The 21,636-nt window shown below is 41.4% G+C and overlaps 2 protein-coding genes across 2 annotated transcripts in view; one reads left to right on the forward strand and one right to left on the reverse strand.

Moving 5' to 3' along the window:
• Positions 1 to 21,636, reverse strand: part of NT5DC4 (5'-nucleotidase domain containing 4) — an 82,363-nt gene that overhangs the window by 10,087 nt on the left and 50,640 nt on the right.
• On the forward strand, positions 9,440 to 20,897 carry IL1A (interleukin 1 alpha). The gene is made up of 7 exons (XM_055400715.2): positions 9,440 to 9,523; positions 10,142 to 10,196; positions 11,506 to 11,554; positions 13,523 to 13,745; positions 15,343 to 15,516; positions 17,555 to 17,676; positions 19,830 to 20,897. The coding sequence occupies exons 2-7, from the start codon at positions 10,150 to 10,152 to the stop codon at positions 20,019 to 20,021; spliced, it is 807 nt and encodes a 268-aa protein (XP_055256690.1). The 5' UTR covers positions 9,440 to 9,523; positions 10,142 to 10,149; the 3' UTR covers positions 20,022 to 20,897.

Consider the following 21,636-nt stretch of genomic DNA (forward strand, 5'->3'; position numbering starts at 1 on the left):
ACTAGCCCAGTTTTACAGATAAAGCAACTAAAGCTGTAAAAGTTAAGGAATTTGCCCAGGCTACAGTGGACTTCCCAAGTGGCACTAGTGGTTAAGAACTTGTCTGCCAACGCAAGAGACAAATGCAGGATGAAACTAGCAGGTTCGACCCCTGGGTTAGGAAGATCCCCTGGAGGAGGAAATGGCAACCCACTCCAGTATTCTTGCCAAAAGAATCCCATGGACAGAGGAACCTGGCAGCTACAGTCCATAGGGTCACAAAGAGTCAGACACAATTGAGCACTCACATAGTAGGGGCGACAGATATGAAATGCCTTTATGCTTTTACTTCCATTCTTTCCTCAGCCTCTACTGTCCATTCTTCACTATCTAGATCTAATTATTTGAGACACAGCTAAAATGCAGCCCTCAGAGGTCCTGAAAATGAAAGTCGTTCAGTCATGTCCGACTCTTTGTGACTCCATGGACTATATAGTCCATGGCCATGGACTTCTGGCCTGGAATTCTCCAGGCCTGAATACTGGAGTGGTTAGTCTTTCCCTTCTCCAGGGGATCTTCCCAACCCAGGGATCAAACCCAGGTGTCCTGGATTGCAGGCGGATTCTTTACCAGCTGAGCCACAAGGAAAGCCCAAGAATACTGGAGTAGGCAGCCTATCCCTTCTCCAGCAGATCTTCCCAACCCAGGAATCAAACCTGGGTCACCTGAATTGCAGGCAGATTCTTTACCAACTGAGCTGCAGTAACTCCCTTCCCATCTATCTGCTTCTGTCTTATTAGAGCGCTTCTTTTATTCTGCTTCTCCTGTCAGCATCTGCACAGGTCTTGCCCACAATTTCCAAGTCTGTTAAGGGCCAATGGAGTTCTTTTTCACCTCTTTCATGTGGCTTCCAATACAATGCCTTACACGGGATGGATCTGTGAAGCAGGTTGTCAAGAGGGCTCCAGGAAGGTTTCATGGAAGTGTGCTCTATAGAATCACCTGCTCCCCTCTGCCTCCAAGTCCTCCTGCTGAGTCCAGGCTCTCTTAGGCTGCCCCTTCTCTCCCAAGGGAGTCATAGTGCTTTGAGCAACCCTGCAGAGAATATAGTGGTCTACTGGGGATAGCACTGGATGGAAGACCCCCTGGATGGAAGAGTACAGAAAGGAGGAAATTAAGATCATATTTTTTCTGAGATGTTCTTTTATCTTTTTTCAAAATACTCCAACAATTGTCCAGCCTTTCAGGCTCAGAAGCCTAAACTTCCTTTTCTTGAGAGTAATAAGGACTCAGACGGTCATCTATGTATATCGAACTTTCTAGAAAACAAACTTGAGTCATCATCACTGAACAGATGGAGTACAATTGCCATTTCCTTCCAATTTATCAGCAACTGTTATATACTTCTGTCCTAGAAAAGGAACTTATTTCTATTTATATTCAGAGTGACAAATCAAATTTGCCATTGGAGTCATGAAAAAAATATATATCTCTTTGTGATTCAGCCATTTGTGTGACTGAGAAAGATTTGACCAAAGCATAGTGCGGAATGAGTCCAGTGTGGGCTCTACACAATGGAACGTAACATTTCAAGCGCACAGAGATGCCATGGTCATGTTCAGGGAAGTCAAGAAATGTGGAACGGACAATCTGGGCTAGAAGTTCGTACAGTCATTTAGTGCAACTTCCTCCTTTTATAGATAAGGAAAGCCTGGGGAATGTGTGGTAATTGCCAAAGGTCACACAACTGGTTAGGGTCAGAATCAGATCCAAGATCTCTTGCCTCTCCCACTGCCCTGTCTGCCACACCTGCCACTCCACTCCCTGGGCCACAATTGCTCTTATCAGAGGAGCATTCTCTCCAGCTTCCAGGAGTTCATACCAAAGGGAGGGAGGAGAGAATCATGTGCTGGGCATGGAACCTTTGCGATTTAACATTTGCATGCATAATAAGCTGTGTTCAGTGCTTATACTGAGTTGGCCCAAAAGTTTATTCAGGTTTTTTCCATAGCATGGTACAGAAACACCCAAACAAACTTTTGGGCCAACTCAAAAGTTTTGTTGATGAAAATATGTTTTGAAAAACTGTAAAGTGTCATATAGAGGTTAGAGTTTTAATGTAATTATTGTGTGTTTCGATTTCGTGATGTTAACTCAACTTTATCATTGGCTGTTTTGCTTTCACAGTTAATTGATCTTCATATCTGAAATTGAAACTCAGCCAAAATGAAAACATCTGGTTATATTCTTGATTGACCTTAGTGGAATAGTCATCTCCCAGAGGTTGAAGAATGTGACCAGAAGAATTCTAAGTTAGACACACTTTTGTCCAAGGAGGAATAGACTGTGTGAAAGAGGAGTTTTGAGGAAAAGTATATGCCACCTTGGGGCTTCCCTGGTGGCTCAGAGGTTAAAGCATCTGCCTCCAATGCAGGAGACCCGGGTTCGATCCCTGGGTCGGGAAGATCCCCTGAAGAAGGAAACGGTAACCCACTCCGGTATTCTTGCCTGGAGAATCCCATGGATGGAGAAGCCTGGTAGGCTACAGTCCACGGGGTTGCAAAGAGTCGGACACGACTGAGCGACGGAACGGAACGGATATGTCACCTTGGAATTTGTGATAGAGAAAGGAAGGATGGTCATACATAGTAGTAGTCAGAATAGGTTAGGTTATACCTGGGTAACAAATAAATCCTAAAATCTCAGTAAGGTTAACACTAATGCAGATTGTTCTAATCTCATGCTTTTTCTGCCCACACCTCATGCATTTGTGTGACCACACCCTCTGGAACACATGACCTTCGAAGTTGCTGCATCAGGGGAACTTGGCAATGACGGTGGCAAACACTGGCCCTTGATTGCATCAGCCTAGAGATGTGACAAGTCCCGTCTCACTTCCTGCTCACAGGGCACTGGCTGGACAAACCGCGTACCTAATCTAACTGCAAGGGAGACCAGGAAATAAAGACAGACACTTATTAATTATCCCCAGAAATGAGACAAATATTTGATGAACATGGTCTACCAAATATATACTCCCTAAATCCCAGGAAAGCAAATAAAGAAGTGCTGGAGTATCTCATTTGTGTGAAACAAATAGATTCATGGTTTGAAAAACAGAAAGACTGAAAGGAAATGCACCAAAATAGTAATAATGAATATTTCTAATTTCTCAATTTAAGAGGGAGTATATTGTCTTCATTTTTTAAAATTTCCCTGGCAATATTTAATCTGCATGTTTTAGAACCCATAAAAGTAATACAAGCTTTTTTTAACTGAAAAACAAGTTCACACCAGAGATAAACATGACTCCTATGAAAAAATGACTCAAAAGAAAATGAAATTACTTAAAAATGCAGTTCTAACTAAGCGGTCACAATTAGCCAGAAAGAAGAAAATGAGAAACAGGCCCAAACATGTCTCTTGCCACACAGGAAGCTTTCTGATGAGCTCTGATTTTTATAGCTTGTCTGTGAAAGACAGAAAAAGGAACACAGAGTCGAGAGAGAAGGCAAAGAGGGGACACAGCCCTATTTACCACCACCCCAAGAGAAGAAGGAAAGGGAATTTAGAAACAAGAAAGCACATACATTAGGGAACAAATAAGTTTTATGCAAAGTGAGGAGATCACAGCTAAATAAGGATTTGCTAACTGATCATGAAACTGTCCCTTCCTGACTCTGCCAACTTGAATTTCTCCATCTGGAGAAAGTCACAGCCACCCCTCTGCTCTCTGAGTTCTCAGAGCACCTGCCTAAAGTTTCAGTTCAGTTCGGTTCAGCCGCTCAATTGTGTCCGACCCTATGGACTGCAACACACCAGGCTTCCGTGTCCTTCACCAACTCCCAGAGCTTGCTCAAACTCATGTCCATCGAGTCAGTGATGCCATCCAACCATCTCATCCTCTGTTGCCCCCTTCTCCTCCTGTCTTCAATCGATCCCTGAATCAGGGTCTTTGCATTAAGTGGCCAAAGTATTGGAGCTTCAGTTTCAGCATCAGTCCTTCCAATTAATATTCAGGATTGATTTCTTTTAGGATTGACTGGTTGGATCTCCTTGCAATACAAGGGACTCTCAAGAGTCTTCTCCAATACCACAGTTCAAAAGCATCAGTTCTTCAGCACTCAGCTTTCTTTATGGCCCAACTCTCAGATCCATACATGACTACTGGAAAAACCATAGCTTTGAAGACAAAGTAATGTCTCTGCTTTTTCACATGCTGTCTAGGTTGGTCATAACTTTGCTTCCAAAAAGTAAGTGTCTTTTAATTTCATGGCTGCAGTCACCATCTGCAGTGATTTTGGAGCCCAAGAAAATAAAGTCTGTCACTGTTTCCATTGTTTCCCCATCTAGGTACCATGAAGTGATGGGATCGGATGCCATGATCTTAGTTTTTTGCTCAAAGTTTACCCAAGGTAAGGAGCTTAGTGGGGCCGACACAAGGCCCTGTCTGACTGGTTCTTACTTTCCTTCCCCTCTAATCTTACCACCTTCTTAGGTCCCTTCCACCCATCAATTCTAGGCTCCAGCCTCAATGCCCTACTTTCATTTCATCATTTGACTCCCACGGCCTTTGCTCTGACTGGAATGTTCCCTTTTCCCTCCCCCATTGAACTACCCACTCCCAGTCTCAGACTAGCTCTTCTGTTCGATGCTCTCACAACACTTTTATCTCAGTTTGTACATATTTAGGGGATTATCAATGAATGCCTTTACTGCCAGCTTCCAGGAGAATAGAAAACACAGATAGTTTTGCTCATTGAATGGAATCTCATTTTGTTAATTCCTTTTTCACATACTGGTGAGACACCATAAAGAGATTTTTTTCTTAACCTAAACTTTCTTTATCGTAGAGCCAGAGTCAGACCTCCTTAGCGGCACAGTGGATAAGAGTCCGCCTGCTAATGCAGGGGACATGGGTTGGATCTCTAGCCAGGAAAGATTCCACATGCCTCAGAGCAACTAAGCCTGTGTGCAACAACTACCGAGCCCGCACTCTGGAGCCAGCAAGACACAACTAATGAGCCCACATGCCACAACTACTGAAACCCGAATGCCTAGAACCTGTGCTCCACAAGAAAAGTCCCCGCTCCCTGCAACTAGAGAAAGCCCACACGCAGGCGGCAACAAAGACCCAATGCAACCAAGAATAAAATTTAAAAGAGTCAGTAGCACTAGGTAATAGAATATTTTGAACTAGAAATCAAGAAACAGTTTTCATTTTTCCTTCCCACTCTCATAATGCACTCTCCGTGTGACCTTGGGACCTTGATACTTTCCCTCTGAGTGACTTCCTCTTTGATCAAGTAAGAGTTTAATTTAGAGTGTCTGCAGTGCATCCTTCTCCAACATATCTTTCTAGGTCCTTTGATAGACTAACAAGACAAAGCAGAAAAAAGTAGACATCAACAAGGGCAAAGGAAAGGAAGAGGTCACACTAAGAGAAAGAGTCCCTCATGATTGAGTGAAACTCAGCTCTGGACTCTGAATCCTGTTTCAGCAATTTGGTAACCTCGAAGCCTTAGATAGACTGCTTTGTCTCTGGACCTTGACTTCCTGTTCTGTAAATGTGATAAGGGTACTGACCTCATACCACAGGCGTGATTAGAGGATTAAAGGAGATAGTGTAGCATAACACCCAGAACATCAAAGACAAGGTTAGATCCTTTCCTTTTTCCAGCTAACTGGAATTTAAAAGCAGATTATAGGAGTCGGAAGTGGGAGGGAGGCTCAAGAGGGAGGGAATATGTGTATACCTAGGGCTGATTCATGTTGATATATGGTAGAAACCAACACAATACTGTAAAGCTATTATCCTCCAATTAAAAATAAATTTAAATTTTAAAAACCAGATTACAACTACATAGGGTATCAGTTAAAACAAAAATCTCTGCATGTGATGGTTTCTGCACACTTTATTTCTCTGAAGAGGCTTTCCATCTCTTAAAAAGAAATCACTGCATTCCCCTATAATTCACAGAGAGGAGTAACATTTCTCTCTTTGTTCAGACACCCTGTTACACCCCACTATTTGCAACGATTTTAAAGTTGGTCCCCAAGATGCATATAGATGCTTCCCATCTTCATGGTACAAAGGCAAGAGCATCACTAACGTCTCCAGCCAGAATCTACCAGGACTATGTACTCGAGTACACTCTATCACCTTCACCCCTTTCTTGTATTTCAAAGAAAAAAGTGAGATTTCACCAGAGAAGAAAAGGAAGCTATTTCAAACATTTCCTCATTTATCTTTTTTTTTTTTACAAAGAACCCCAGAATCACTGAATGATAGGCTGTTTAAAGCAGGAAAGACCTTTAAGAACAATCTATTTCAGCCCTGTCACTTGGCATTGGTGGCGATACAACATAAGCATCTATCTATATGCAGTGGGAAGAGAAGCTTGGGCTTGAAATCAGAAACTTGGGTTCGAGTGCTGCCTCTGCCAGTTTTGTGACTGGAGGTCGGTCACTTGACCTCTTCAAGAGACCTCAGCTGTAAGAGGGCGTGGTGATCCATATCTCTCACAGGTAAAGCAGGGAGTCAGCGAGACTGCCAGGGTGAGAGCTTTTTGTGAACTACATAATGCAGTTTCCAAATGGAAAGCATCACCGTGACTTTCTGGACCCACAGCCTTCAAGCTCGTAAAGTGTATCCACTCACCAACCAAAACACTACATCATCTATCCCACGTACCTAATTTTGTGAATCATGAAAGAAAAACTACCGATGCCCAGCAAAATACCTGCCACAGAAGAAGTGAGCCATAAAATTTTTTAATGATGTAGGTAAACAGGACTGAAAAAGGATTGTTGAGGTCTCCTCAGAATCAAGAAGTGGGTATAACATGAAACCACAAAGTCCCAGTCACAGGACAACCTCCAAACCGTCTTGGGGTTCCATAGGTTTCTCTCTCTGTTTCTGAGAAAGAGGGGTTCTGATGCTGAGACGTACTCACAAGTCAAGTCTTGTTCACATTCACAGAAAAGCAGGTTCCCCAAAACAGAGCAAGGACCTCTCACTCTCTAAACCTCACCCACGTTTTTGTTCTTTCTTTGAAAACTGGTTTCAAGGAAAGTCACATGCTGGAAAAAGACTCCAACCCGAATTGGCTGACCAGAAAAAAAACGTTTAACCCCTCCTTGAGAAATTCAACAACCACGTCTGAGGAATTTTCTACAACAGAGATATGACATCGGCCAGGATGGGCGTTGCCACTGCCGGTACAACCAAGGGTATTTTCCTGGATTACCAAAGAGGTGGTATGTATTCCTCCCAGGAACTGGGTATCTTCAGGGTTTCAGTGGAGGCCTTTGCCTGAAAATGTCCTCCCTATCGAAGTTTCCAATTATTATTTTCATAAGAATGAGATTTTCTTCAGTGAACTAAAGTGATACAGTGATGACTCTACAGGTTCCCAAGGAACAGAAGCCATCATTAGCGCTGTTATTATTTTTGTTTAGTCGCATCTCCATAGCAGCCCACACTCACAATGTGCTTTGCAATTGTTTCTTAGTAATAGTTCTCACAAGATCTGTAGGAGGCAAGAGGGGGTGATCGGGGTTAATATTTCTGTGTTGCCTGAAGGGAGGCATGTGCGTGCGTGTGTGCTCGGTCATGTCCGCCTCTCAGCGACCCCATGGACTGTAGCCCGCCAGGCTGTGCTGTCCATGAGACTTCCCAGGCAAGAATACTGAAGTGGGTTGCAAGTTCCTTCTCCAGGGGATCTTTCCGACCAGGGATCGAGCCCACGTCTTCTTCACCATTGAGCTACCAGGGAGCCTAAAGGGAAGCACAGATGTAGAGAATTAGCCGCCATCACTGTCTACAGAAGGATCCATCCTGAGATCCCCAAGCTGGACCCGAGTCTGGTCCTACATTTACATTGCCTGCATCCAGGATTGGCTTCCCTGGTGACTCAGATAGTAAAGAATCCACCTGCAACTCAAAAGACCTGGGTTCAATCCCTGGGCTGGAAAGTTTCCCTGGAGGAGGGCGTGGCAACCCACTCCAGTATTTTTGCCTGGAGAATCCTCATGGACAGAGTAGCCTGGTGGGCTACATTCCATGGGGTCACAAATAGTCAGACACAACCGAGCAACTAAGCACAGCACAGCATCCAAAATACCATTTATTTCGGTGGCTCTTGTTTATAATTATTATAACACCAGGTCTATGACCAGGAGGAACTGAACTGGGCTATAGTATCAGAAATCAGAGACTTTACACCTAGGACAGACCTTAATGATCACAAAACCAGTCTCATCATTTACAAGTAACAAAACCAAACAGCATACCTTACTCACACTTTACTTCTGGTTCTGAGCTTTTTTGCTTTTCAATAACATGTTGCACTATGGTGCCTTCCCTTTCTCTCTTTACTTTTTTTAAAAATTCCTCCTTGACTCTCCCCATCCATTTCCTTTATTTAAAATTATATGCCTTAAACTCCAGCCAGGAAAACGGAAACATTTATCTGCTGAGTCTGGTGTTCTGCCACCTGAACTGGACCATCTTCGGGATACTGAAAATGTCTTTGATCATAACAGCCAGGCAACACTGAATCAGTTTCGTGTATAAGAGTCCCTCCTTCCTTTCTCCCAATCATTTTTTTGGCCATGCCATATGGCATGCATGATGTTAGTTCCCCAACCAGGGATCAAACCCATGCCCCCTGCTGTGGAAGCATGGAGTCTTAACCAGTGGACCACCAGGGAAGTTCACCCAATCTCCATTCTTGAATCCAGCTACTCCCTGAGTCTCCAGCTATCCTAATATACCTTGGGTTTAACCTAGAGGAGACTAGACTTCTCTCTGGGCTCTGGTAGAAGGTAACTTTGCTGTGACATGAGCCAGGGCATAGAGTTTTCTCATAAAGCTCAGTCACTTCTGTCTGAAAGAGATTGACAGTATTCAGAGGAGTATAAGGATTGACTTTTGTGGTTGACTGTCGATTTTCTGTCTTCTACCCTGTCCAAACTGGGAGCTTGTCTTCCCACACTCAAGAGTGATTTATGGCTACTCAAGCAAACTTCCCTCTTCAGAAAAGATGGATCAGCTTCCCTCAAGAGCCACTCCTTAGCTGCCCGGGGCTGTCAAGTATTCCATCAATTCATACTCAGCCCTGGAGTGCAACAAACAAAGTAAGCCGAAACACAAGCTTTTGGGGAGTTTTCCCTCCCTCCCCCACCAAATACTTTTATAAACTTAAATTTCCTGCTCTTTTTCCCTTTTTCTAAGACCACACGTTTAAAATTGTTAACAGCAAAAGCAATAAATAAATGAATCAAGTCAGAAACTCCTGAAATCTCTAAGAATTTTTCCTGGAAACACTATATTCAAGTATATAATTTGTCATTATTTGGACCGGTATAGGTTGAATGAACTTACATACAAAACAGAATTCTTGTAAATTCCCAGTGACGCAATCGTGGCCACGCCCACTCCGGAGCAAGACAAAAGGCGAAGTAGCCTGGCTCACTTCAAGCCTCCACGCGAAGACCAGGGAGCCAGTCATCTCATTGTTGCTAGCTCGGTTCAGCAAAGGTATCGTCCTTATCACATCTTTGGCTCTTAAAATATTTTTTGCTTTTCCTCTTTGGCTGTGATCTCTCAAATTACCTTATCTGAAGCTTAAGCCTCTTCCTTCCTTTGCCGTCCCTCTCTGGTTTGGCGGGTGAATTAGAATCATTGCGAGATTTCAGAAAATGATTCTCTCTCTGCTGGTGGGAAATTGAGCGACTGGTTTCCTATGAGAGCATGAGATTACAGCCAAGCCTTTGGGGGTAGTCTCTGCTATCAAAAACTATTCAGAGAAAACTGGGAATTTCTAACTCTTTCTTTCTCTTGCAACTGTATAAATTAAATATTTCATGCTTGTTGGGGTTTTTTGGTTTTGGTTTTTTACTTATTCAAATTTTCATCAAATGACTACCAAATGCAATGCATTGGGTTGGGTGCCTAAGAGATACCGAGATTCTAACAGAAGTTTACAGTCTAGCAGAGGAGGTAAATACATATGCAGATCATTCAAAGGAAGTGAAAAGAAGAATGCTGGGTGTGAGCTCAGTCATTCATTAAGTGTCTTAGAAGCGCAGAAGGGAGGTGGTTCCCCTTGCAGGTGTCTTGTTCACACACTGGCCAGACTGATGTTTTCTGTTGCAGAAGTGAAGATGGCCAAAGTCCCTGACCTCTTTGAAGACCTGAAGAACTGTTACAGGTAGGAAAGAGATTCTTTCTCTTATGACTTAATGGGAGAAGCAAGGCACATTAGAATCCAGCTAGAAGGGATTTGCCAGGGAGTCCAGTGGCTAAGACTCTGTCCTCCCAATGCAGGGGACCCAGGGTTCCATCCCTGGTCAGGGAACTAGATCCCACATGCCGCAACTAAGACCTGGCTTAAGTAAGTAAAATAAATATTTTTAAAAAAGAAAGAAAGAATTCAGCTAGGATTACAGTAACTAGCATGGGGCAAGACCAGCAGAGGCTGTAGAGATGTGTTCTACCTCTGAAGTCAGGGCAGATTCAGAGAAGACTCAGGGAAATTAAGCATCTAGCAGGTAAACCAAGGTGAAATTTTTGACAGGGAGATGGCCATTTTAGAAAGATTACTTTTAAGGTCTCCTGACTCCGGGCAGTTCTCAACATCTACTTAGACCAGCTTCAGTCAAATTCACATGCCCTGCTACAGTAATAGATTGTCAGAAAGAGAAATCTTTCTTAGGAAAACTTCTTGATCTCAATCTGGAATAGGAAATGCCTTCACAGCAATTTGAGCATGTAAAACCTACGCAGTCAGTCTCATTCAGACGCAAGAGAAAGATAATAAATAAAAAGTTTAAATTGTAGAACACCTTAAACAGATGCAGTGTTCCACGTTACCTACACACTAACACAAAGTAGACGATGGAAATGTTGCCTGCATGTTTTGCAAAGTATAAATGATTAAACCTGTTTTAGCGAATACATGAAAGCAAAGTGTAACAAATAACCTATTTGATTCAAATTTAGATGAAGTGCTTCAAAAGGATTTCTCTCTTAAGTTTAAATTTTCTCCCTGAAATTCAGTTACTACTCTTCAATCCGTTAGCCAAGCCTCATTTATTTGTTTGTTTTGGTGAGGGGGGAACTAATTTAAAAAAAATTTTATTGAGGTATAGCTGACTTACAAAGTTGTGTTAGTTTCAGGTGTACAGCAAAGTGACTCAGTTATATACGTATGTATGTATTTCAGATTCTATTCCATTATAGGTTACAGTTCCTGTGCTATACAGTAAATTGGCCAAGCCTCATTTTTATCGATAGAGTACAAGTAAAGTTCAAGGCCTGGCTTGATGATTACTAATTTCAGATTATCAGGTACAAATTACTGTAGAGATGTGTATGCATATAAGCCCTTAATTTTCAGAGATGACAGTAATAGCTATGTATGTGTGTTACCCAAAGCTAGTTTGGTTATTAAAATATGTTGCCCAGTGAATATAGTGATATAACAAACAGAATTAAATTCTCATCATCTTGTTTAATAGTGAAAATGAAGACTCCAGTTCTGAAATTGACCACCTCTCTCTGAATCAGGTAAGCAAATGACTGTAATTCTTAGAGATTGCTATCCTTACACAGTATTTTGTCTACTAGAACAGCAACAGCGTGAATCTTAGATGCGTTTGTTTTCCTTCACTCGAAGTCCAGAGATATTCACTTCTTCATGATAAGTGAGGACAGCTCCCTCTCTAGACTAACAGCTCATGGCACCCTTCATCTCAGTGGATTTTCCCAGAACAGAGCAGAACGAACCTGAAACTCCAAGAATGAAATCTCCTGGATTTCATTCTTCCATCAGAAAGTTACTTATGCCCTCCCGGGCCAGTCCCCTTAGGCTACTTCCCCAGGGGTCTTAAATGATATGTTGTGGCTATCCTCTCTAACATCAGCTCCAGAGATCAGAGATAGCTTTCTGGATCTAATAGTCCATGAAGCTGAGGTGGACGAATCAGGCCAACTGAAAGTAAAAAATCTGCAGTCATTCAGATGCTGTGTTATTTCGCTAAGAGACCACAAATAGACAGTATAGGTCCTGCTTTGTGTGTCTTTGATAGTGACTCTAAAAGCTGTATCTAGAGGAGTATTCCTAAAATACTTGAGCCTTGTCAAGTAGATGTTTAACCTTCTGGGAGGAACTAACTGGAAGGCTAAGTCACTCACTAGCATCACTTGAAAACCTGTCGCATCACATCTGTCTTTTTATACTGAAATGTAGTTGATTTACAATACTGTGTTAGCTTCAGGTAGAGCACAGTGATACTTTTTTTCTGATGATTTTCTAATATAGGTTATTACAAGATACTGAATATAATTTCCTGTGCTATATAGTAAATCTTTGTTGCTTATCTATTTTATGTATAGTAGTTTGAATTTACTAATCTCCTATCCCTAATTCATCCCTCCTCACCTTCCCTCTCCCCTTTGGTAACCATTAAGTTTGTTTTCTATGTCTGTGAGTCTATTGCTGATCTGTGTATACATTCATTTGTATTTTTTTTCCAGTTTTTTTTTAATAATTTATTTATGCTTGACTGTTCTGGGTCAGTGCTGTGTGGGCTTTTTTCTAGTTGTGGCGAGCGGTGGCGACTCCCTGTTGCGGTCCTCGGGCTTCTCAGTGGGGTGGCTTCTCCTGCTGCAGAGCATGGGCTCTAGGGCGCATGGGCTTCAATAGCTGCGGCGTGTGAGCTCAGTAGTTGTGGTTCCCGGGCACTAGAGCACAGGCTCAACAGTTGTGGTGTAGGGGTTTAATTGCTCCATAGGAAGTGAGAGCTTCCCAAACTGCCTTGTTAGGGGGATTCTTTACCAGTAAGCCACAGGGAAGCCATGTATTATTTTTTAGATTTTTAGATTTTACATGTAAGTGATATCATACAGTATTTGTCTTTCTCTGACTTAATCACTAAGTGTTCAGTTCAGTTCAGTTCAGTCGCTCAATCGTGTCCGACTCTTTGTGACCCCATGAATCACAGCACGCCAGGCCTCCCTGTCCATCACCAACTCCCAGAGTTCACTCAAACTCATGTCCATTGAGTCGGTGATGCCATCCAGCCATCCCATTCTCTGTCATCCCCGTCTCCTCCCACCCCCAATCCCTCCCAGCATCAGAGTCTTTTCCACTGAGTCAACTCGTCGCATGAGGTGGCCAAAGTATTGGAGTTTCAGCTTTAGCAGCAGTCCTTCCAATGAACACCCAGGATTGATCTCCTTTAGAACGGACTGGTTGGATCTCCTTGCAGTCCAAGACGAGATCTCATTTTTGAGTCTGAAGAGGGATGACAAAAAACCTTGCCAAGATCACATCCTTTGAGGGAAATCCTAAAAGGAGAGGTGGGAGGAAAGGGGGAAGGGGAGGAGGGGGAGGGAAAGACCGATGAAATGTGGGTCACCAAGGCCAAAATGGCCATTCTTCTCTCTCAGACTGTTGAATAAAACTCCTACTGTAAAGGAGGCTTGTTCACTGGCCGTGGACAGCCTCTCAGTTTCTAGTTTCCTTCACTGCAGAAGTCCTTCTATGATGCAAGCTATGAGCCACTTCGTGAGGACCATGTGAATAAGTTTATGTCCCTGGATACCTCGGAAACCTCTAAGACATCCAAGTTTAGCTTCAAGGAGAATGTGGTGATGGTGGCAGCCAGTGGGAAGATTTTGAAGAAGAGACGGTTGAGTTTAAATCAGTTCATCACCGATGACGACCTGGAAGCCATTGCCAATAATACAGAGGAAGGTAAGGGGTCAAACACAATAATATCCTTGTTTTCTGTTTTCAAGAAAATGCAGACAGCAGAGTACAGGGGAAAATAAAACCTAAAATCAGAGTAACAAGAGGGCAACCACCCATTTGTCTGATAATTATAAGAAATGAAAATTAATTTTTATCCTTCTGCAAAGGGAAGAGAGCAGTAGGTGCTTGAGCTTATCAGCATATGTGCTCACAGGCTTACTTGGTGGCCATATGATTAAGTCATGTGACTTCTAGCCTATTGGCAGAAAGTAATTATATACTGTTAGTGAATAACCACTTACAAGCTATGCTGTTCCACATACTAGTTATGTTTTGGGCAAATTACTTAACCTTTCTCTGCTTCGGTCTCCTCTACTGTAAATGGAGTTAATCCAAGCCCCTAATTGTTGTGAAGACTAAATGAGTTAACACTTGCTAGCTTCTGAACTAAAATAATGCCTGGCACATAGAAAATACCTAATAAATGTTCGCTATTATTATTATTACTTTTGCTAATACTCCAAACACTACTAATTTATGAATGACTGCATTATCTCTAACATTCACAACAACCCTGCATTCTCATTTTATATGTGAGGAAACTAAGCTCAGTGAGATAGTGACCTGCCCAAAAATCTCACAGTGTGTAAGGGTAGAGCATCAAATCATATCAGTTCTACCTGACTATAGATGTCATGAGTTTTCTCCCATGCCTTTACTGTACAAGCCTCTTCATGAACTATAAATCTAATATTTTTGAAGTAACAGTTGATCACACATGTTCACCTGGAAAATTAGAAAATACAAGAAAAAAAATTAAAATTACTCATACTACCTCTCAGAGTTTACCACTGCCAGCACTACGTTACTTTCCTTACAGTCTTTTCTGTGTACACACACACAGAGTAACAAATGTGATGACCATTCCTAGGACTGACTATGTGCAATTTAATGCAGCTTTTTTCACTTATCAATACATAAAGGACATTTTAGAGCACCAGTTTTTCACCAATATATGTAATGTGACAATGACTGCCTATATCAATAAATCTTGATTTCTATCATCATTTATTTCCTCTGTGATAAAAGACTCCTGGAAATAAAATTATTCAGAGCCATGAAGATTTGTAAAGCTTTGAAACATACCACCGTTCAGAAAGCTGGTAGATAGAAAGAAAAAAAAACCTTTTTTAAAGCAAAAAGATGGCAGACATTTATACTGGCACCTCAGTGACGTATAAAATTTTTAGTGGATTCTTTTCTCAGGGTGCATTCATTTGAAAATGTAATTGGAGAATACGAGGAGTCTTCCCAGTTACTTCCAAACCTCCAAACAATCAAAAAAGTTGTACATGTGATCTCTTTAAAAAAAAAAAAAAACATTGCCTGAAGAATCAGTTTTTAGAGAGAAGTAACTACAGGGGTAATCCTGGAATCAATTCCGCTGATGGGGTAATTTCACTTCTGTGTCAATTTCATCACCTCCCTTGGGATATTCTTCAGGTGCCTTCAATGACTACTTTGTATGCTTGTATTAGAGCAGATACATCATCCGTGTTTGTACTTGGACATTAATCTGAGTTTGTGATAATGGTTTTAGAAATCATCAAGCCCAGATCAGCACATTACAGCTTCCAGAGTAACGTGCAATACAACTTTATGAGAGTCATCCACCAGGAATGCATCCTGACCGACGCCCTCAATCAAAGTATAATTCGAGATATCTCAGGTCCATACCTCACGGCTGCTACATTAAATAATCTGGAGGAGGCAGGTAAATGGACAATTCTGTCATCTCCCCATCTTTTAAAAAAAAATGATTTAATTATTTTTGGCTGTGCTGGGTCTTCATTGCTGCAAGAGCTTTTCTCTAGTTGCGGGGAGCAGGGCCTACTCTCTAGTTGCAGTGCTCTGGCTTCTCATTATGGTAACTTCTCTTGTTGGAGAGCATGGGGCTATGGGGGCCTCAGTCTTCAGCAGTTGCAGCACAAGGGTTCAAAAGTTGTGGTTCCCAGGCTCTCAGTTCAGTTCAGTCGCTCAGTCGTGACCGACTCTTTGCGACCCCATGAATCACAGCACGCCAGGCCTCCCTGTCCATCAACTCCTGGTGTTCACTCAAACTCACGTCCATCGAGTTGGTGATGCCATCCAGCCATCTCATTCTCTGTCGTCCCCTTCTCCTCCTGCCCCCAATCCCTCCCAGCATCAGAGTCTTTTCCAGTGAGTCAACTCGTCACATGAGGTGGCCAAAGTATTGGAGTTTCAGCTTTAGCATCAGTCCTTCCAATGAACACCCAGGGTTGATCTCCTTTAGAATGGACTGGTTGGATCTCCTTGCAGTCCAAGGGACTCTCAAGAGTCTTCTCCAGCACCACAGTTCAAAAGCATCGATTCTTCAAGCAGTGGCTAATTAGTTGTCCACCACATGTGAGATCTTCCTGGACCAGGGATCGCACCCTTGTCTCTTGCATTCACATCACAGGTGGATTCTTTTACCATTGAGCTACCAGGGAAGCCCTCTCCTCACCTTTTTATTTTAAGCTTTCTGCTTTTAAAGAATAAACCTCTCTAGATTCCTGACTTTGCACATGAAGCACATCACCCCTGGTTTAAAAAAAAAAAAAACTTCTGGGTTAGGCCAGAAACTTCAGCCAAATCTGAAAGCTTTAACAAGTGTCCCAGCTCTGAAAGCACTAAGTGCAGTTAAAAGCTTTCTGAGGTATTATCTCCCTTGGTTCTCTGAGAAACTCTTATCCTCAGATTTTAAAGGTGACGAAACTGAGTCTCAGAAATATATAATGACTTACCCAGATTTACTCAGAAGCCAATGAGGAGCTTGCTGATCAAACTTCCTAATAACACCAAACTAGAAAGAATCCTTATCTTTGATAAAATAATTGTGAGGCAAAGCACCCAATAATTTTAAAGGGAAAAAAAAAACCAGTAAGATTTTCATGTGTTCTGAAGAATGAAATTTAGGATCCAAGAAATTTTGTTACACCAAGCCAGCTTCCATGTTGCACATATTTTTAGCTTAAGAACATGTCATCAGTAAACAAAATGATTTCCAGAGATCAAAAGAGGTTACTCTGTGCTAACAAGCAGGGCTGTTTCTGATTGGATATATTTCAGCTAACTTGCTTTCTACTCTATGACATTCACAAATTATTTTGTGTTCTATTATTTCACACAATTTTCCCATATATGAACAGAGTGTATGTTATTTGCCTTTTTTAATGGCGCTAAGATATTCAGTCATGCTGCTATGCACGTGTCCAGGGTTTCCTCTAAATAATTCAGTTGCACATGTCTTTGTATAAATTACTTATTTTCCTATGAGGGTATTTTTTTGGAGCATATTCCAAAATGCTGGATTTCTAGGCATAAACAGTTTTACAGCTTTTGTTAAGCATTGTTCTCTAAGGAAAACTGAACTGCTTTTCACTATTCTTAGCAACATATGAATGCATCAACTCCCCTAAATCTCCCCATTTTACTCATGACTTCACAAATTCCAGGGTCTTATCCCATTAATATAATTATAAGAGATTCAATAATACTCCACCCACAAGCATTCGTTCAACATAGAAAATTCTAAAGTCATTAAGTATTTACTTGCCTAGTAAATATGGCAGACATTGTGAGGTATACAGAGATGTATCAATATAAATTCCATTTCTGAGCTTCAGGTACTTACATCATAGTTAGGGACATAACTACACACACACACACACACACAGCATCTTCATAAACACTTGATTTTATACAAATACAATGGGTTTACTTTCTTTTTTGGCTTTTCTCTTTGCCAGTGAAATTTGACATAGTTGCTTATATATCAGAAGAGGATTCTCAGCTTCCTGTGACTCTAAGAATCTCAAAAACTCAACTGTTTGTGAGTGCTCAAAACGAAGACGAACCTGTCTTGCTAAAGGTCAGTTGTTCCCAGTCTCCAATTTACCTTCATTTACAGCCCATGCATTTGTAGATTATCCCAAGAGGCAGGCACCCCTAGCGGTATGACCCAGTTCTTTCCTTCTTACCACAGTTTCACCTGCCCACCTACCTTCCCATCCTACTTCTGACCCACTATCCCCAGAGGCAGTTCTAGGCAGGATCTGTGAGACAGCAAGATGGAGCAAGATGGCAGTGGCAAAGTACATTAAAGGAAAATTGCCTTCTTCTTGCTCTTTTCCCTGCCTGACCCTTATTCACCTCCCATTCCTGGGCATCTGTTTATTCCATCCCTCTTTGAGCTTTACTGACACTTACCTGACCTACGTGACAGTAGGCGTTAGGACAATGGAGCCTGCCTCTAAGAAACTCAGTAAGCCACTGAGATCAGGGAGGATGAATCACCTGCTGAAGGGTACAAAGCAAAAAGCTGCGAGCCAAGCCCCAAACCCTGGCCTTCTGACTCCACCTCCTCCCTGTCTTCATTGGTGCCAGTTTCCTGTGTCATCCCAGCCTCATCTCCACTACCACCTTCCCGTCTGAACATAAAGACATAAACACATGCCCACTGCAGCCAAATGTTTCTCCACTGACTAGTAGGTGACTCTTATTCACTAAATGTATAATCCACCACCCAGTCCCTCCCCAGCTAGGATTTATGTGGGTGCATGTGTTTCTCTTCCTGGATCAAGTGAGATGAAAGTGATGTCTACAGAGTAGGGCAGTAGCTTCATTCATGAATTCATTCAACAAACCTTGTTTATTGAGAGCCTTTTGTTTTTCAAGCAGAGTGTCAACAGCTCAGTAGACAGTGAGCCAAAGTCTTATAGAACTCAATTTTCCGAGGGACACAGATGGTAGATGAGCCAAATGACCAGCAAAAAGGGCAATATGCTATAAAGCCAATGAACAGTGTGCTGAGATAGAGAAAATAAGACTGTACTGTTTAGACAGAGCTCCCTGCGAGATGAGAGCTGTCAGTAGAAAGGAGTATACCATCAAAGGGGTGATGTGGCGAGCATTCCTAATAGAGGAGTCTGAGTACACCTAGCCCTAGACCTTCAAGAGGTTACAGGCAAGTTTTAAAGATCAGAAGGGACACCCAAGGATCTGGAAGCTAGGGTACCCTGTGAAAGAGGAAAGATAAGTAGAGGAAAGGAATTCAAACTGAAAAGTGTCCTGTTTTTGCGTGTTTTTTCTAACTTGGAGAACAGAACAGAAAGGAGGCAATAGAGTCCAATTAGGATGCTGTAATAACAGTTGGGGTGAGTGAGGAGAATTGTGAGACAAGTGGAAAGAAGGAGACAGAATCTGGTTATATTTTGGAGACTGAACCAACAGGAGGAAGAGGGGAAATTCCATTTACTGAGATGGGGGCAGGGGGGAAAACAGGAGAAAAATAGGTTTGGTAAATAAAAATCCTTGTTGACATTGAAAACCCCAGGGAAACCACGAAAGGATGTTTAGTTCCTTTAGATTAAAACAACAGAGAAGCATCTCAAGTTAGAATTTGAATTTTGTTTTTCCATGAAAGCACTTTTAGACTTTTCTCATACTCACAAGAGGAGTATGATCTAAAGAGATTACAACTGTCAAAAAATTGTCTTGAAAGGACTCAACTGCTGATATGCCTGGGAAGTTGTGTGTGTTGGGGTAGGGTTTTTTTTACCTTCAATTGTTAACTTAAATACAGAGATAAACGTGTCTGGATTCTAAATTATTTTCCCAAAGTATGCTTTGAACACTTAGAGGTCAAAAGGTTTTCACGTCTTAGGGTCATTAGTGCTCAGATTTGATGCAGAATGCTTTATGCCTGTGTTGGAGGCAATGTTTCACCCTACCTGCCAGGATACAACAAGACACTAGTGTACTTGGCAATCTTCATGATGAAATTGGATTTCTCTCCACTTAACTAAGGAAATTAATTATTATGAATAGATGAGGCCATACATCTAATAGGCATGTAATGAACGCTTTTGGAATGAACAAATGAAGAACTCGTATCATCATGTTATGTAGTCATAGCCCTAAAGTGCTGTGTTTCTCACGAAGGCCAAATGCCAAAGGATTGAGGTCACTTCTTTTTTTAGCATCTTCTTGTTCTCTAACAGATCTTTGTTCTCTGTATCCTAGGAGATGCCTGAGACACCCAAAATCATCAAAGATGAGACCAATCTCCTCTTCTTCTGGGAAAAGCATGGCTCTATGGACTACTTCGAATCAGTCGCCCATCCAAAGTTATTTATTGCGACAAAGCAAGAAACACTGGTGCACATGGCCAGCGGGCCGCCCTCGATCACTGACCTTCAGATTCTGGAAAAATAGCCATGATTGTGCACTCTGCTTACTGGTAAAGTGGTGACCATCCGTATGTACTATGTACATGAAGGAGTCGCATCCTTCACTGTTAGTCACTCGCTGAGCATGTGCTGAGCCTTTGTAATTCTAAATGAATGTTTACTCTCTTTGTAAGAGAGAATGCAAAGTCCAGTAGAACCAACACTAACATATAATGTTGCTTGTTATTCAAAGAACACCCTATACTTTGCAAACTACCAATCAATTTAATTATTATTCTGCATAATAATCTTGGGAGGACTGAGGCTACTATCTGCGGCTCCAAAAGATTCTTTCCATATTATAGATGAGTAAACTAAGGCATAAGAATACTAATACCCATGACAGCAATTGGAATAAGCCATGGACACACAATTTCATTCCAACTGCTCAGCTTCTACTTTTAAGCCACTGATGGGCCCTTTATCAAATACTGTAAGTTTCTGGGGTCTCAGTTTGACCATCTTCAAAATCAAGGTAATGATGACTATAGCCCTCCTACCTCAACAGTATTTTATGCCAATGAGTTCATTTAACTAAAATTTTTCTTGAAGCTGAGCCTCAAGAAGACTGCAAAACATGAAATGTTATTTTAAGTTATTATTTATATATGCATATATATTTATAAACATTATTTCTAAGATATTATTATTATTTCTAACATATTATATTTATGGCAATTCCTTGCAATCTCTAAGTATGACCAGGTATCTTCAATAAGAGTAGACAGTGTTTTCCAGGCTGAGTGAGTTTGAGGTATTAACGCACTTTGGTTCAAGTTGTGCCTTTTCCATTGTCATAAACTTCTGTATTCCAGTACCTGGGAGCCCTGTGATTGTGATAATAAATTTATATTAAATACCTTGTTTGTCTGAGATGGTAATTGGTCAAAATCTTTCACCTCTGCCTTTTAACTTGATTTGGCATTCTTGTGTTATTCAGCTTCATCTGCTATCAAATCCTACTAGCTAAAATGGGATGAACTTAACTTTGGCAACCATGAAATAACCGTTATCTAAACTTTCTTTTCTGGAACATAAGCAATGTTCCTTCTAGGTTCTAAACGTTGTGATCCAATCATAGTGTTACATTACCAACAACAATGACAATTGACACATTACTATCAATCATATTTGAATAAAGCTTAAAAAAATAAATCTGGCACATCTTAACCATTATTTTACTTCATGCTATAATTAGGAACAGACGGTAAGAGTTCATAAAAATAACTATAATTAGTGTTACTTTACAAAACTAAACCCAGATTTTATGCTTTTTCTCTCCTCTTTATTAGCTTATCAGTATGCATAAATGGCATTAGGAATGATAATATTCCCTAGTTCATTTAAAACTTGTATTAAATACAGCATGTGTGTTCATGTGTTCATACAAATTCACACATTCAGAACCACATTAAAAACTAATGAATCCTTTGGGAAAGCATGCATACAAAGTATATTGAGTTGGAAAAGGTTGAAATCAAGAGATCTTGGAATTAGATGTGGGAATTAAAGGGGAAGGAGTAGTTCAAGATGATTTGCAGTTTCCTGCTATTGGAGAGTGGGTGACCTCAGTTCAGTTCAGTCGCTCAGTTGTGTCCGAC

Source organism: Moschus berezovskii, chromosome 11, assembly GCF_049115385.1.
Source record: "Moschus berezovskii isolate FMDL1 chromosome 11, NW_MosBer_1.0, whole genome shotgun sequence".
Classification (NCBI taxonomy): Eukaryota; Metazoa; Chordata; class Mammalia; order Artiodactyla; family Moschidae; genus Moschus; species Moschus berezovskii.

Excerpts from the sequence above, each read along its gene's own strand:
- IL1A (XM_055400715.2), top strand. The coding sequence starts at position 10,150 with ATGGCCAAAGTCCCTGACCTCTTTGAAGACCTGAAGAACTGTTACAG. Across the intron at positions 10,197-11,505 it reads GACCTGAAGAACTGTTACAG|TGAAAATGAAGACTCCAGTT; the intron begins GTAGGAAAGAGA and ends CTTGTTTAATAG. Across the intron at positions 15,517-17,554 it reads AAATAATCTGGAGGAGGCAG|TGAAATTTGACATAGTTGCT; the intron begins GTAAATGGACAA and ends TCTCTTTGCCAG.